At 33.9% G+C, this 18,769-nt stretch overlaps 1 protein-coding gene across 1 annotated transcript in view; it reads right to left on the minus strand.

Annotated features, from left to right (window-relative positions):
- The window catches only part of LRRIQ1 (leucine rich repeats and IQ motif containing 1), a 248,577-nt gene that overhangs the window by 108,920 nt on the left and 120,888 nt on the right, over positions 1-18,769 (minus strand). Inside the window, exons 18-22 of the mRNA XM_054718435.1 lie at positions 10,099-10,188; positions 9,314-9,435; positions 8,704-8,799; positions 8,363-8,445; positions 1,890-1,991 (exon numbers count right to left, since the gene is read on the minus strand). Of these exons, the coding sequence (XP_054574410.1) occupies positions 1,890-1,991; positions 8,363-8,445; positions 8,704-8,799; positions 9,314-9,435; positions 10,099-10,188 (493 nt within the window). The remainder of the gene's footprint in view (positions 1-1,889; positions 1,992-8,362; positions 8,446-8,703; positions 8,800-9,313; positions 9,436-10,098; positions 10,189-18,769) is intronic.

Genomic DNA, 18,769 nt, shown 5'->3' on the forward strand with positions numbered 1-18,769 from the left:
AAAACCAAAATATCAATGAAACCAAGAGCTAGTTATTTGAAAAGATATACCAGATTGATAAACCTTTACTTAGACTCATCAAGAAAGGGAGAAGGCCCAAATATGTAAATAAAATCAGAAATGAAAGAGGTGAAATAACAACTGACACCACAGAAATATAAGTGATTATTAGAAAATACTACAAACAACTATTTGCCAACAAGTTGGACAACCTGGAAGAAATGGACAAATTCCTCAAAACATAAAATGTTCCAAAACTCAATCAGGAAGAATCAGAAAACCTGAATAGATGGATAACAACTAATGAAATTGAAACAGTAATAAAAAGAAAACAAAAAAAAAAAACAAAACCAGCAAACAAAAGTCTTGGACTGGGTGGCTTCACAAGTGAATTTTAGCAAACATTTTCAAAGAAAAACTAACACCATTCCTCCTCAAACTATTCCAAAAAATTCAAGAGGAAGGAAGATTTCCAAGCTATTTTTATGAGGCCAGCATTATCCTAATTCCAAAACCAGATAAAGATACTACAAAGAAAGAAAATTACAGGCTAATATCTTTGGTGAATATAGATGCTAAAATCCTCAAGAAAATATTAGCAAATCAGATTCAGCAATACATTAAAAAGATCATACACCATGACCAAGTGCAAGGGATGCAATTCCAGAGATACAAGCTGGTAGAATGTTCGAACATCAATAAATGTAATACATCACATAAACAAAATGAAGGATAAAAATCACATGATCAACAGACACAGAAAAAACATTAGACAAAATCTAGCACCCATTTTTGATAAAAACACTCATCAAAGTGGGAATAGTGGGATCATACCGCAACATAATAAAGGCCATAGATGACAAACCTACAGCCAACATCATACTCAATGGGCAAAAACTAAAAGTGCTTCCCTTAACAGGAACAAGAAGACAAGGATGTCCGCTTCCACTTTTTCTTTTAAAATAGTGAATGGTGAAGTTAAGATTGTAATCTTACCTTATAATAGACAAATATGCAAATTGACCGCACCTTCGCTACGCCCAAGCCACGCCCACCAACCAAGCCACGCCCATCAATCACGCCCACCAGGAAACCGTTGCAGGGATGTTGGGGTGTGGCGGAGCCCAAGGCCGGGAAAGCCTGCCCGAGGCTTTCCCGGCCTTGGGCGCCAGCGGGGTGCCTGCTCCGATCGGCTCGCTCCTGAGATCAGGTAGCAGGGACACTGGGTGCAGCCGAGCCCAAGGCCACCGCCCAGGGCCAAGCCCGGACCCTGAAAGAAGGCAGAAGGCGGTGGCCACAGCCAATGCCTGGGTCCCCGGTGCCGGCAGAAAACTGGTGCAGGCAGCCAGGTGAATGAAGGTCTATTGCACGAATCTTCGTGCAAACGGGCTACTAGTAAGAAAATAAAACCTTACTAAAAGTGAAGCCTTATTTTATATTGAAAACACATTTTAATTCCAGTAAATTCCAGATTTTAATTTTAAATATTTAATACAGTTTGTGTATATTGGTAGTAAATTAAATATATTAGAATATCATTTCAATATTTGATCACTTCCATTGACATAGGCTAATATTATCTATCATTATAAAATTTAAATTATATAGTAAAACTAATGATACAGCATTATAAGACTCTCACAAAAAATAGAAGGAATTCAAATTTATGCAAGCATTGACATAAATACTAAAACACTATGCTAATTAATCAATCACTAAATCCATATTTTAGCTCCAGGAACCATGTTTTGATTTTTATTTAGTTATAGCTTACATATAATTTTTCATATATGTCCTTGAGTACTATTGAGAATTTTAAAAATTTGTTTTAAATACACACTTTCATCTTTATATTGTTTACCTTTCTATGAATCTGTGATTAAACATACCTTCAAAGTAACCACGTCTCCTGGGTTGTAGCTTCTTCGGTGATTTTGTAGCAGAAACTTTATTTTCATTGTTTTTGAATAATGCTAGGCGCACAGTGGCATCTGGACAAAATAGGAAGATAAGCCAGAAGGTCAGCCCTGGATCATTCCTTCTCTGAAATAGTTATATATTTTTATGATAATATTAAATATGATACTTGCTCTATAAAACTCTGTGAAATTGATGGTATTATTTTTTAAAGACTCAAAATATGAAAAGGTAATTAGCCTGATAACAACTAATGAAATTGAAATAGTAATAAAAAAACTACAGCAAACAAAAGTCTTGGACTGGATGGCTTCCCAAGTGAATTTTACCAAACATTCAGAGAAGAACTAACACCAATCCTCCTCAAACTATTGCAAAAAATTCAAGAGGAAGGAAGATTTCCAAGCTACTATTGGTTATCTGATTAAACACATAGCTACTATTTAATACAAAAAGCAGAAACACTAATAATGTGAACAAATTTTACATTTAAAATTTCCAGTTATGGCATCATCCTTTTATTTGAGAAGTTGCTTCACTGTTTATTATTTTAGCTTCTTATTTAAATCCCTAATATTTCTGCTGCAATAAACACAATTTCCATAAATACATAATAGGTAAAAGCTATTATTTTAGGAAATATCAAATACCCTACTTTTTTTCTCCTCTAAACTATGAGAAACTGGGCTAGATATAAAATGATTTTTCATTAATTTTACAGAAAAATTAATAGTTTCTTTATTGCCCCAATTTATTGTATTTTATATAACAAAAACATAAAAAATCCTATATATTTTTATATCCAATATAATTCTAAATCTAGTAATTTTACAAGATAAGTAGGATAATTGTAAATGTAGGGCCCTATATATTTCTTTTTATTTGAATGGATGGCTCTATAGCAGGGGTCCTCAAACTTTTTAAACATGGGGCCAGTTCACTGTCCCTCAGACCATTGGAGGGCTGGACTATAGTTGTCCCCTGTCCAATAGAAAAAAAAATTGGTTTTGAAGTATTACTGTGAGATTTAATGAGATCATGTGTGTAAAGCATCAAAACTTGTGTCTACATAAGTGTAGATGCTCAACTAATGTCAGCTAGCAAGCATACTAGAATAATTACAACATAAATAATAATATTTTCAATTTTTATATTCTTTAAATGATGAATCTTTCATATAACAAGGTGGAATATATTGAAAAAAGTCTGATGGATCCAAAATTGATTTCATTTTATTCCACATAGCACATAGAATAAAACCTATTGATCTTTTATAAGTACTTTGGCACTCCCTTGGGGAAATAACAATTTGTCTGTGACTTGATTTCTTAATATGTAAAACATGGATAACAATAACACTTTCCTCACACTATTATCAAGATTAAATAAGCGAATATACACAAAATATTTAATAGTTGTCTAGCTCTATTTACTCAGTAAGATAATTTTATTTATCAAAAGCACATAAAGAGTGGTACATTTTTAGTATTTTATTTCAAAACATTCTTATTTTAGCATCTTAAATTGATTTAAAACAAATTAATTCAAATTTCAAAGGGATAATGATAAACAAAAACATAGTAATTCTGGGGGAGGGAATCACTTAATTTTAATAGTCCTTGGAAATAGCACTGTGAACAAGACACTATTCTTACCCTCAAAAACTACATAATCGAGTAAGAAAGCTTAGAGATAAGGATATTGCAAAGAGTACAGCGTGTGACATCTTTTCTTCCATTGTAAAATCAGGTTTATACATTTAAATTGATTCCTCTGATATCATCAATAGTCTGTCCTTTCTTTAAAGTCTTTATAGCTCCCAGTATGACTTGCCCAATGTCTGAGAAATAGGTTTTAATACATCTTAATAAAATATTTAAAGAAACCCATAAGTAAACTGAGTTTCTAGTATGTATGTGGCACTGTACTTAAAACTTTATCTCCATTATGTCATTTAAACAACATAATTTTATTTAGAAATTAGAATATACTAAAAATTATTTCCTTCCCTGTGGAATCCCATTTTAGTTTCTATAATTCTGACCTTAGCTCACTGATTTATCCTCACTATCTTCATACTGAAAATCTGGCTATTATCCATTTTCTTTATGTGCCAAGAACAATAGTGTTGTAAAGTAAGTTTTATGTTAAGACTGAAAGACTAACTGTATTTCATCATCTTATAAGGGGTAATATTTACTAATTTAAATTTGCCTTCCCAATTATAAATATGCACTTAAATGACTATACTACCCTACACACACAATCATACACATACTCAAAGTCAAATGTATTTAGTGACTCTTATATAACTTATTTCTGATTTGATGAACAGTTATTTATTGAACATCTACTATATACCAGGCAGGGTATTAAGTTTTGGGTATTCAGTGTAGAACAACTAGAGTCTTGGCATCAAGGACATTACTATTCAAATGAGTTTTATCATCATTTTGCGGATATAAGAAGGTAAGATTTGATAAAATTATTGTACATTTGTTGGAAATCACTGAGGAAAACAAAACACATCATTAATAAACTTCATTTAACCAGTTTTGTCTTCACTATTCCCCTTTCATGCTTCCCCCTTAACATTCCTTAGTTGCCTTATCATTTTACAACCTGACCTCTTTGCTATAGCCTATGAACTGTTTAATTCATATTTTAAAAAATTAGCCTGTCTTATTTTCTAGCAGGCTTAATTCTTGGCTATAACTAAATGTTACCAACACAGTCTCAAGCTATTTTCTTTATTGAAATAAAATCACTAATTATTGAATACTTAGCATGTACTTAACACTGTGCTAGGTGTTACAAATAGATGCAAAATGATACTTATCCCTACTTGTGGCTCTACATTTATAACTAAACTAGAGGCCCGATGCATGAAATCCGTTTAAGAGTAGGCCTTCCTTCTCCCAGCTGCCAGCACTGGCTTCCCTCTGGCACCCGGGACCTGGGCTTCCCACCGGCCCCCAGCTTTATCCGAAAGGATGTCCGGAATGATGTCCAGTCTAATCAGCATATTACCCTTTTATTATTATAGATTAACTTTGTTTTCTCCAACCTGCTCTTTCTTTTCTCTAATTATGAAATTCAAAATGCATAAGTCATGATAAATGTTAGAAACATTATGTCTTCAGCCTTATGTCCATAGCCCTTAAGCTTCTTGCCACCTGTGCTTCACCAAAATCCCTATGCCCAGGACTCATCCTCTCCGAGGACTGGTCCACGTCAAAGCCAGTCCCTCACTCTTTTCCCCCACTTGGCTCATCTTAGTCTTGCTACCAATTACTAGTATACTCACTACCTTTAGGTTATTGACCCTCATATTTTCAATAAACCAGCAATTCTCATCTTGCACATGTGTTTGACTACAGCACCAAACTCTAAAGTTCCCTAGGTATCTGTTAGTTTCCAGGGCAGACCACCACATGCTGAAATTCTGTGCATAAGGCAACAGTAAAAACAAAAAGACAAACATATAAAACCCCACAAAAACAAGACTAGTCATAACTGGTTTGTTCTTATGTCCATCATGAAGGAAATATCAACTTACTAGGAATAACAATAATCAGAACCCAAACCCAAACTGAGTAAAAAAAATCATGGTAACTTCTCACAATTTTGTATTTTCTCCTGTGGCTTCCCGTCAATTTCCCTGGCCCTCCCCCTCCTCCTCCTGCTTCTTCTCTTTAAAGCAAATGGGCTCATTTATCACAATAGAAGTCATCAATATTGAGTCTCCCCTGATGGCTGCCCACACTGTGTTTCCTCAGCCCCTTGCTTCTTCATTAATCAGCATTCTCAGTGGTATTATTACTCTACCTGCAACTTTCTTTAAATAATTGACCCCATGCCTTTTGCCCTATTCTCACTCTCATCATAAATCAAATATTATTGTCTCATATATCCCTTGGCTAATAAATATATGTAAAAGATATAAAAAGAAAATATTATTAAGTGCTTGCTACAGAGCAACTTGCTCTAAGGTTTTTCATGGCAGAAAGTTGAATTAAAGCTTCCATACTCCATGCATTTATGCTTCACCTCCTTGAAAATTGTGACTGTGTTAGATTTAGGATGTAACTGTTCTGTTTAATTAAAAGTTTCTATTCTCTGAAGCCCCACCTGCCACCCTCCCTACCCCCACAGAGCTGGTGAGTCTCCAGTAGTTTTAAGGAAAATGTTGCCCTCTGGTGGCTTGAAAATTTCAAGTTGTCCATGTAAGATACATCTCCATTTATATTTGAAAAGTATTAGTAAATTTTTAAGTTCCATCAGAATTTAAATATTTAAAATACTATTTTAATTTATTAATGAGTAGAATTTTTAAATTAGGGTCATTAATTAGGTCATATTCAAATAAATAGCATATCAGAGACTGATTAAATTATAAAACTGGAAAAGTACTAGAAAATGCTTTATTCTATAAAGAAGACTCAAGTTATAATGTTACATAATTGCTCACAGATACAAAATGACATAAGTGCTACATCATCAATCTGGTGGAATATTAAAGCATCATAATGGAGAAGGGCCCACTGATACTCTCTTCTTTAATCTTACTTTGACTATTTTTATGATGTGTATCTGTTATGAGAGGAGAGAAACAGAATGAGGAGAATTTATGGTTATCATTAAGTTTTACATTTTCGAACTCAATTTTTAAAAAACCTTTTATTTCATCAATCTAATAGTATTTTGGTAAAACAAAAGCTTAACAGGAAGATACAGAACTTCACACAATAATAGGAATGCAATTGGTTTTATAGCCATGTAATTAGAGTAAAGATCCAAATAAAAATTATACAACTGCCATTTTGGATTTTTACCTAACAGGCCATGCTTAATTACCACTATTAAAATGTTAAATTTAAGATGTAGTTGTTAACTTGGACGACTAGTTGTACTTTGTTTGTTAACCTACCATGCCCCCTTGTGACAGATAAAAAGAGGTTTAATTTTTGCCTGATAATAATTATGTCTAATTTTTGGCCATTAAAGCAATTATTTTTATGTATAAGCATATTCCTTATTCAAACTTTTGCTAAAACATATTATTTTCTATGCTCAACCTAAAAAATAATTGCTCAGTTATAAGAATTAGTAAGAAAAATCTCTATATATTTTCAGAGACTGAGTCTAACAGAATAAACTTTTCCTTAGCTTCAGTATCAGAAACCATGCAAATACTTTTTAAAATAAATATTGAGCATAAATTAGTAATTGTTTAACATTGGTTGAATCAGTTCTTAAGCCACTTCTGATATTTGAACTTGCCACACGAGTTTCAGAAAGTTTTATTATTATCAAAACAGCTAATGTTATAGTACTAAAAATATGCTTGACATTAATTTTAATATTTTAAAACTGACAAACTTTTAGTAGATAACAAAAAATACTAGTTATCTCAAAACTAAAAAATTAAGATATCACTAATATAACACCAAAAAAAGGAAAGTTAAACATTTGTAAATATAAAAATGAATTACCAGTACTTTATCAATGGCTAGTAAGTACTATGCTAACACATATCAGTTATTCTTTGAAAACTAACAGTACTTTGGTTATTTTTGTGTTTTTTTTTTCATTAAATATATATTATATATGCTACCTAGAATTGTACTATTGAACTAATAATAAATAATAATACATAGAAAAATAATAAAGATAAAATTAATCTTTTGAATGCTTCTTTGTATGCTTCAGTCTATGATTTCATAAGTAAATATTTATAAGGTTATGAGTAAATGGAAATATATATGCAATTTGCAAATTATAGATATAAAGCCATAATAACTTGCTATTTCTCACCCTGCCACCTATTAACTCCTCCACATATTAAGTAATTATACTAACATGATTAAAGTTATCCAAAGAACAACAAATGATTTAAAGAATAGCCCTGACAAGTGGGATAGAAGAAAAGATGCTTTTCTATAACTAAGTGGATTTTATTTTCCCAGTTCTACATAATCATGAAAGATGCTTATCATTGTGCTTCTTTTCCAAATTATCAAGTTCATAGCTAATATGAATAGTTCATGGACCTGATGAATTTACATAAATATTTATTGACTAAACATGCAATTTAAAAACACACAGAGGAATAAGCACATGAAGCAGATGCTCTTTAAAATCAACTTTTGCCAAAATAAACCTGCTCAATAATAAATTACAGAATAATTTTTGAATGCACAATAGATAGACGAATCAATAGCAAAGTAGTTAAGAAATAGAAAAAAGTAAAAACATTTAAGAGTATAACAAATAATTTACTGTAATAACAATTTTATTTATTTTTGGAATTATTACCTCAGAAATACTCATATTTGCATTTCATTTCTGTTCTTATTAAATACAATTTGGTAAAAAGATTTTAAAAGAATGTATATTCCATGTCAAACACACAGTTATTATTCAAAGAGCATTGAATACTCACCTAATTTTTTCCTTAATTTCTTTGATTTCATTTTCTGTGCTCTCTTCAGCATTTGCTGAGCGGTAGAAATATCCTTAAAGCCCCTATTAAGAGATTAAAATTAATAAAGGCAAAACAAATATCCAGACAATAAACATATACATATAAACATACATACCTGAATTATATTATTTTAAAGCAAATTTGAATTCCCATTTAAGAATGTGAAATTTAACAGATACATAGTTTCTTAAAAACTAATAAAGGTATTTTTGAAATCTTGAAAAATATCTGCCTTGGACATTTAAGAGTTGTTCCATTTTAAAAATCTTTAATATTTTAGTGTAAAGTACACCACATACCATTCTTCTGAAATTTTTTCCTCTTTTTCAGATTTTAGCAAACCCTTTCTGCTGGTCTTTGATTCAGGTGCCTGGGATAAAGTGCTATTTTCTGACCTGGCAATAGAAAAAAACCCACACAACTGAATCAACACAAGTATATGAGCACTTTTTAAAACTACAAGCTATTTATGTTGCCTCAAACTTGAAAATAAAATCCATTTAAGTTACAGAAAAGCTTTATCTTGAAAAGCAATAAATGTCTGCCATTAATTTAAAATGTTTACATTGCAATTACTTGAAGCATATTTCAATCCTTTTGTGGAAAGAAATGCAGCACCAGAATTTTTATCTCAACCTATATAATAGTATTTAAAAGTTTACTTGTTTACAACAATTACATTATTTTACTGACACAAGCTTTGTAGTTTCTTGAATGAATCTACTACCTTACATATTTTTATTACATTGAAAACTCCATAAAATAACTGTATTTTAACACTAAATGTTGCTCCATCTTCTAAACAAGTAAAGTTGCTCCTTTTTCATTATTTTCCTACTTTTGCAAAGAATGTAATATTCTTCTTAAGTATGTCATTCATGGGTTGGTCCAAGAAGTGATTTGGCTTACCTGCCACTGAACTGTGTGTGTTCCGATGAAAATAAATTTTCTTTCTCATTACATATCCATGCTTGAGCTGGACGACTTGGTAAATTAAGTGAAGTATCATCATAGTTTAAGGTTCCAGGAAACTTATCAGGAGAAAATGTACATAAATATAAAATAAATTAAAAAATCCTAGCATTTATATTGTATTATTTTACATGTAGCAGAAAGCAAGTAGCCTCCTAAGGAAAATGCATAAAAATAGATCATTATAATAAAATGAAATTTAAATAATAAAGATATAAGTATTCTTTGTTGTAGTGATGAGGAATATGCTTTTTGGTATAGTTTGCATATACAAAATGATTAATTGCAAAGATCTTTAAAAATCTCAGGAAACAAAAACTTCAAAGATTATCAAATAAATAACAGATATTGCAGTACATTGACCTCTGACTGAGAATCTTCAGCTGTTGCCCTGTTAATGCATATTTTTATATTTTAAAAGTGCTTTCAACTAGTGATTTTAGTCTACTGCCAAATATGCAGCTGAACTGCATCATTTTTTTTTTTTTTTTGCTACTGTGAAATAAAGTGTTGAAAGAAATCCAAAATAAAGAAAAAAATTAGGAGCAAATGAAAGAAAAGCTACATGAATAATTACATCTGGGGATGAGGAGGAAGTCAGAGGCTTCTAAAAGTAATTGTGTTTTTCAAGTCAATAAATTGTATTATTAATCACTGCAAAATAGCACAACCCTAAGAAATGAGCACAGATCGAGCACTAAGAGGTTTCCATGACATGTTACCTTTGGCCAGTGCAGCTGGTTTGGTAGAAGCTGTGTTTGTGAAGGGAAGCAGGCGGAATCTACAGCTAGCCATTCTTTCTCTAAGGCAGCCTGCACAAATAATAGCATTAATGTACATAATTTAGCTTGCGTAACTTTTACAAAGAATTTCTAAATTGTCTTATATACTACTAAATTTAAGAAAACATATCAGAATTTTTATTTACAGGAAAATTTTCTACTTGTTATTGTGAGATGTTATGCATCTGCTTAATGCAATCATTCTAAAAAATGGGATAAGATTTTTTTTATCCCCAGTGGAATAAAGTGAGAATTCGAGTACTCAAGTGCTCTAACAGTGAGAGGTACAGACTGCTCAGTGTATTTAACTGTTTGAGAACTATGACTCTGAGACAACGCTAGATGTAACTGAGAGAAATAATCTATTAGTTATTTATAATATAAATTATAGTATCTTCCATTAAACCTCACTGTTGAAAATGTATAGTAGTTTAACACATTAGTATCCATTTTTCTATAAACACTATAATATAGCTTTTACTTAATAATTTTCCAAAATTTCACAAATATTCTGAACAGATAAAAAAATAATTTTATGGCAATACAAGAAACACAGTTCTTAATATTGTATTCTCTCATTTAAGTGTTTAAAGTAAAAAAGATAAATTTAAATTTTGAAAGCTCCCATTTTAAATCCCTTTACTCTTTATCTTAGAATATCTTTATTTCATTTATGTAATTTACAAATTTATTTATCTTTCTATAATGAGACTATACTAGTTACGCTAGTTTGCATAACTTCGGACATAATTACACAAATTTTATTTGCTTGGAAGATCTAATCTGATTTAGAATAAACTTCTGTGGCTCTACAACGTTTTTAGAATCTTTATTTAAAAAAAAAGGATGATCAGAATACCAATAAACTTGTTTCTTAAAAGGTTCTAAAATGATCAAACATATTTATGATTTAAAAACTAGCATGATTATGTTCTGGGGAGATGGGAGTGCAATTTTCAATTTATACAATTGCAAAATTTCTTGACTATTGCTGAAAGACCATTGGAAAGGTAAGACTAAGATATCCTGACTACAGGCTAGCATTGCAATGAAAGACTTTCACTTATATAGCATTTAGTCTTAGAAAACCTAATCAAATTTATATTATTTGAATATCTATGCAAATAGGACACCTTTGATTAGTGTTAAACAGGTACATTGTCCAATTCCTTCAAGGAAGAGATCATTGACATATGTATGTATCACAGTTTGATCCTAGTTAGATCTGGTTTAAGAATGCTATTTGATGCAAAAGTGCAAACAGGTTTCTGGGCTCAGATTTTTAAATTATTTCTTTTGTATGACAAATAAAGGCAAATCCAGATATATCTAAGGAAAGATCAAGATCTACAGCATATCAGCTATGATCAAATTAGTATTCTTAGTCTGGTGAGAACAGAGAAGATGTGAAGATGTGGAGACAATATTATAAAAGGCAATGTTCCAGAGGATTCTGGGAAGATGGTGGAATAGGAAGCACCAGGAAACTCTCCCAATTGATGTAACTATGTTGGGATTCTGGAGTCTATGGAAGGCTTGTAACTTCCAGGGCAAATTAGATGGTAAATTGAGGTTAATTTTGGTCAATTTCAGCCCTCACCACAGTAGCAGCTATCTATCTTCCATCCCCAACCCTGAGGCAGGCAGCTGCTCATGTGTTTCTGGAGCAGTTTGCACACAGCTTGTAGGAGTCAGGGTAGACAATGAGGACTCTGTCCTCCAAATATTGGGGATCTGTTCTCTAATTGTTGATTATTGCTTCTGATCACAGAGGTGCAAAGAGCTTTTGTTGTTGCATCTGCTCTATTGTTGCAAGCCCCTACCCTGCCTGCTAAATGATTTCTAGGGGATTTCAAGGGCTGGTGTCCGCCCTGCATCTTCATTTTTCTCCTGTTCCTCTTTTGGGAGCCAGATATTAAAGGCTAGGGAATTCGTTAAACTTTTTCCAGAAGACGAAAGCATTAATATAAAATGTTAAAGAAATTATTAGTAATTTTGTAATCATAACCAAATAATGTTACCAAGACTAATGATTTATATGAGTTTAAACATTAATATCAAGTCTATTTGGCAATACCTAGAATGTTGAGGGGGAAATATCTCAAAATGTCAGGGAGGAATTGGCCAATATTATAAATATACTACTGTTTTAAAAATGTATATTAATAGATGATGATTACCACTGGATATTTATACAAATGCCAGTTATGGCTTAAGAAAACCTTCTGTTCAGATATTTTATAACTCACAACTGAGGATCTGGAAAGGTTTCTGGTTACTAAATACTTATAGATTAATTTGTAACTCTATTTTCACAATTGAGCATTTGATCAGATATACATATACTATTTGGCTTTTGATCAGAGAAGAAATCATTATTCTATAACCCAACTTTGAGAGACTAGATATAAGGCTATCAGAAAGAGGAGCTGCAAGTAATACACATGTTTGTGTATTAATATACAATTTTTATGCAATCCAGTGCAGTCACTAAGATCAAACTTGTCCTAAGTAGCAGGTCAGTTAGAGTTAAACAAGTCCTAGAAATTCTAAAAGCCATGACTTGATTTTTTCCCTACGCCCTTCATGACCCACCACTCTGCCCCAACACTTCCCTCTTCTTCTGTCCAAGTTGACTCTTGCTATCCCCCAAAAAATTATTTCTAATATTTCATGATAACTCCTGTTGCATCTCAAAATCCTTACACTTTGGAAACTTAGCTCATTCTGAATCCTAAATCTCATTTTCTAAACCCTCTCCATCATCAGTGGAAAAGCTTATATTATTGGAGATTTCTGTTATATATTCCATGCATGCCTCTTTTCACTAAACCAAATATGTCACTTTTCTTTTGCCCTTTCCTTTGCCTTTACTTTTAATTTTGTTTGTTGGTTTATTTTTTCTCAATGTACTATAATATGTAGTACTCTCTAAAGTAAATTTGAGATCGGGATCCAAATATGAACTCCAGATCTAAAAGTTGCCTTGTATAATGCATGTTACATCCTCTTCAAACATTATTGATTGCTACACTCTTATTGAATGTGACTTTGGTCTTAGACAAAAAACAGAACACACACACACACACACACACACACACACACACACACACACACAAAATAAATCCAAATTTGACTGTTGTGGGTTTTTTTTTTCTGTATTTATGATATATTAGCTTTCCTCTTCTCCTCTGGGTTTAGGGACTCATAAGAGGATTGGTTGTTTAAATTTAACCCTTTGCACTCGGATGTCAAGTGTGACTCGACACGGTTAGCATCGGTAGCAGCTCGATAAAAAAAGCAAGCGAATGCAAAGGGTTAAAGAGAACTTTATTTGTTCTTTATATGTTGGCTTCTAAAGAGCATATGTAAAAGAGAAAATTAAACTCTGTTAAATTAAGTCAACAACTAAAAATATCAACTAAAATTTACTTTATAACTTAAAGGGTGCAAAATGAAGTGCCAATGTAGATCACTATGCCACATCAGACCTAATACACCTATTATTTTCGATATTTATTATATTGTTATATACATTTCATGACAAAGTGGCAACATTTTCAACAAAAGGAGATTTAGACCAAGGCTCATGAAAACTTCTGCTAAAATAATTCATTTCATAAGGTGATACATTGAGTACTCAAGGACTAAGAAAATGTCTTACTCATCAATGTTTCAGAGGATCATTATGAGTAGTATGTAGTCGGTGCTCAATGTTAGGAGACAATTCTCCATGGGTCTCCCACATTTCTGCATGTCTTATGACAGATGACAGATTTTTTTTTTTCCTCCCAGACTGTATTTTTAAGGATCTTTGTATAGCTAACAGACTGGGAGAACAAGAGGTACCTTATCTTTCACCGTACCTTAGAGGAACCTAACTTAATGTTACCCAGATTCATGGGGTGTTTGGCACATTGATTCAACTGATGGGATTTGGACATGGTTCATAGTAGAGGACAGAGCTAAAGTTATCTCTTGGGTAGGGTCTTTTATAATGTTGTTTTACTTTTAAGTAGACTAGAAATTGACCTGTTACATGTTTTACTTTTCCATCCCTAAGTGCCATAGATTATCCCAATAAGGAAAATTGCAGGCAGAGAAGTGCTAGTGTGATAAACTTTTGTGATTTGTCACCCGTGCAACCACCAATGTGTCAGGATTTAATGTGAGCATCTCTACCTTCTATGTCCAAAGCTTTCACTATATAGATGAGATCCTGCAGGTTGTATGTGAATTATATATCAATTTTTAAAAATCCTGTTTCAATGGTCCTGATTATGGTATTATCGCACACATTTGCATTCAGGGGCTGGCTGACAGATCTGAAAAAAATTCTGGGGCCTGAATTCGGAAGCCTGTTTATCAGTAGTTTCTGGGGACTTGCCTATGGGGAAAAATGTACAATGCTCAGTCTCTCCAGTAGCCAAGGAATAACTCCTGTCTATTCAGCTCTTTAAAGGAGGCCTAAATCATATCAGACCCTTTTGGTAATGCAGATAATAGAAGTCTCTTTGACTGATGAATTGTCCATTTGGAACCTCTGTCCTCCAACAGGTAGCATCCTTGTGGTTTTGGGTTTGTGGCCTTTCTCACCCAGACACCAGGTATATTTATATTTAAATCAGCTATTGCCATCCTTCTGGACTCATCAAGGCCTTGTGACTGTCTGGCCTGATGTTCTCAGTTTGAGAACTCAGATTCAGTCACTAACAAGGTATCACAGCCTCAAAAGCCACACTTGTTAGTGTGGGTCCAGTGGCATCTCAGCTTTACATGAAAAAGTGGAAGTCATACCTCTCAGGAAAACTTTGTCCCCACTTCATTGCCTAATCCGAAGCTGCTGGCTTGGAGGGACCTCAATTCACTCTGGCCCCCCTGAATGCTTTGGCCTGGTTCAGGGATGGTTCAGCTAGGCTGAAACTCAACTGAATCTTGAGCTGTAGCCAATGGCCTCAGAGTTTGATCTGCCATGTGGAAAACTATAGCCTTGCTGACTAAAGGCACTCTGTTTGGGGCCCCCACACCAGGGAAACAAATCACAGCTGCACCTGATTACTGAACAGAACCGTTCTGATTACTCATGTGGATATCCACGATGAGGCCCATCCTCCATGAGACGAGTAGAATCATATCACTAATTGGGCCTGATTCTATTTTTGAGGTGAGGCTACCTGTGCTTGCCATACTTGAGACTTCTGCAAAATTTACTTAATTGTTTTACGGTGGAGGAGGTCCCATTCCATGGATCCTTGTCTCTGCCTGCTCTTGGAAAATTGACTACACACATTACACCTTCAATACCTTACCATTGTTTATACCCCTCCAGATTATCTACCAGCTGATTTTGGCCATATAACTGTGACCCTTGAAACTTGTCTTCATTTTGGCCATATAACTGTGACCCTTGAAACTTGTCTTCATTTTGGCCATATAACTGTGACCCTTGAAACTTGTCTCAATTGTGTTCTACAGCATAGGTTGAGAACTGTAGCAGGGTCGCCTAAGACCATCGGAAAACACAGATATTTACATTACAATTCATAACAATAGCAAAATTACAGTTATGAAGTAGCAACGAAAATAATTTTATGGTTGGGGGTCACCACAACATGAGGAACTGTATTAAAGGGTTACGGCATTAGAAAGGTTGAGAACCACTGGTCTAGACCAGTGGTCAGCAAAGCGTGGCTCACGAGCCACATGCAGCTATTTGGCCCCTTGAGTGTGGCTCTTCCACAAAATACCACATGTGGGCGCGCACATATAGTGCAATTGAAACTTCGTGGCCCATGTGCAGAAGTCAGTTTTTGGCTCTCAAAAGAAATTTCAGTCGTTGTACTGTTGATATTTGGCTCTGTTGACTAATGAGTTTGCCGACCACTGGTCTAGACCATTGGAGTCTGACAGTTATATGTGTTTTATTACAAAATCCACTCAACGAAGAACTAATAGTGGGACTCTACCCACTCACACTTCCTTCCTGTCCATGCAATTTAATAAAGTAGTTTGATCAGTTAATTGGGGATCAGCAAGGATTAACCATTACAGCTACTTCCTAAGTAATAATTAGGAAAAATGCATGGCAGGTTTTGACAGCTCAGGATTCTATCCTGACCACTTCTGTGCAAAATGCTTAGTTATTTTCCCCAATAGCAAGTCTCAGGCCAATATTATTGATATATCTTCATGGTGAGGCCTGGCCAAAGGGCACTTAGGATAAGTTATACGGTTAAGTTTTATAAAAATGCACCCTTTCCTCTAGTTCCACACCCTGCCAGATGAAAGGTCTAACTGTAGTGGAGAATGATTGGAAAAAGGATACAATTATAGCTAAATGAAATGGAACACTGGAATTTTGAGGAGATAGATGGAAAACAACCTCTCAGAACCATTGAAGGGAATACTTTATATTCTGAGAGGTATAGGGAAGGGAGAGAAATAAACAAACTTTTTTTCCTTCAGAACTATCCCTGAAGCCTTCATCCACAAGAAAAATGTTCCTAAATGGCTGCAAGCACCTTAAATTTAACCTATTGCCTTTCCGGTAGATTATGGAACGCAACTTGGTAATCACTTCCCTTAAGTTTGCTGGGAAGTCTATCATGACAACAGGTGATAGCAAGACAGCAGGAATAGAGCAAAAATCCTGCAGCTCCCATGTACATAATCTCTGAATGTTTTCTCCACCCCCATTCTCAGTCATCCCACGGACTGGACAAATACCACTTGGAAGGTGTCCTGCTCACAAATTACCTTTGAATGTTTAAGGAAACAACACTATGGCCCTGGAAAGTATTTAAGTCAGCCTCAACTCACTGGCCAGGGTTGTTTTAGATGGCAGAATTGCATGAAACTTCTTCATCAAAAGCCAAGAAGGAGTAACATCTAATACTTGCAGCTGTGCCTGGATTAAAGCCTCAATCTAGTGGGAAGGTAAATACAGAAACTTAAAGGTAAAACGACCTGGGCTATTAATAGTAGCCTTAATTACTTGCATCATGAGGATAACCAAATGGTTTTAGTCCTAGACTGTCAGATTATTTAGAGTGGCCACTGGAGTGCATATTTATGGGAAACTTTGCCATGTAGAATAAAGGGGTAGATATTGTTAGGAGACAATTTTTCCACTGGGCTCTAACAATTATGCATGATTTATGGCAGCTTTTGTTCTGGACTGTCTTTTCAAAGATGTTAATATAGCTAACAGACTTGAAAGATGGAGATAGTCTTTTAGTGTTTCCCTCTGGGGAAGTCAGAATTAATTGTTTGATATAATTAAGATACTGACATTCTCTGGAGCATAAGATGATCAACATCACTAATAATCAGAGGAATTCAAATTAAAACCACAATGAGATATCACCTCACACCTATCACAATGGCTATCATGAATAAATCAACAAACAACAAGTGCTGGTGAGGATGTGGAGAAGGGAATCCTAGTACACTGCTAGTGGGAATGCAGATTGGTGCAACCACTATGGAAAATAGTATAGAGGTTCCTTAAGGAATTAAAAATGGAACTCTGATTAGACCCAGAGATCCCACTTCTGGGAATATATCCTAAATACCCTGAAACACCAATCAGAAAGGACATATGCACCCCTATATTCATAGCAGCATTATTTACAATAGCTAAGATTTGGAAACAGCCCCAAGTGTCCATCAGGAGATGAGTGGATAAAAAAGCTGTGGTACATCTACACAATGGAATACGAGGATGCTGTAAAAAAGAAGGGTCTCTTTGAGACAGTGTGGATGGACCTGCTTAGTGAAATATGCTGATCAGAGAAAGAAATACAGCATGATCTCACTTATCTGTGGAATCTGATGAAAAATATTAATTGACCAACAAAATAAGACCCTAGGCATGAAGGCATGGAACAAACTGACATATCTTGGGGGCGGGGCGGGGGGGGCGGAGTGTGGGGAATGAGAAGAGATAGTCCAAAGAACTTACATACTTATATTCATAGCCCATGGACACAGACAATAGTGTGATGAAAACCTGGGGGGGGGGGGGCAGTGCTGGGTGAATGGGGGACAAAAGGGGACTAAGGGATATCTGTAATAGTGTGAACAATAAAAATATATTTTTTAAAAATAAATAAATACAAATAATACATTATAATTAGTTTATTCTAGAATACAAGGATTAATGTTTGAAAAATCAATGGTATATGCATAAAAAGTATTTGATAAAATCCAAATGATATATAAAATTATCATGATCATGATAAACATATTAACCTCTTGGAAAGGTGAGAAGATGCTAAGGAAGGTAACTTCCTTAATCAAATTCAAGAACCTATATTAACAAATACTTTACTTAATGGTGGTATGTTGAAAGCTTTCACCTTGATTCGAGGAGCTAAAAAAAGATGTCTGCTCATACTCAACAGTTTGTTGGAGGTAGTAGTCAGGACAACAAGGCAAGAAAAATAAACTCAAGGCATAAGAATTAGAAAAAAAAGAAATAAAATTGTCATTCTTCTGAGATGACTTATTGTATACACAGAATATTCAAAAGACTTGAGAGATAAACTACCAAAATTAATAAGTGATTTCAAGAAAGTGGCAAAATATAAGGTTAATATACAAAAATAAA

This window comes from Eptesicus fuscus, chromosome 7 (genome assembly GCF_027574615.1).
Source record: "Eptesicus fuscus isolate TK198812 chromosome 7, DD_ASM_mEF_20220401, whole genome shotgun sequence".
In the NCBI taxonomy this organism is placed as follows: domain Eukaryota; kingdom Metazoa; phylum Chordata; class Mammalia; order Chiroptera; family Vespertilionidae; genus Eptesicus; species Eptesicus fuscus.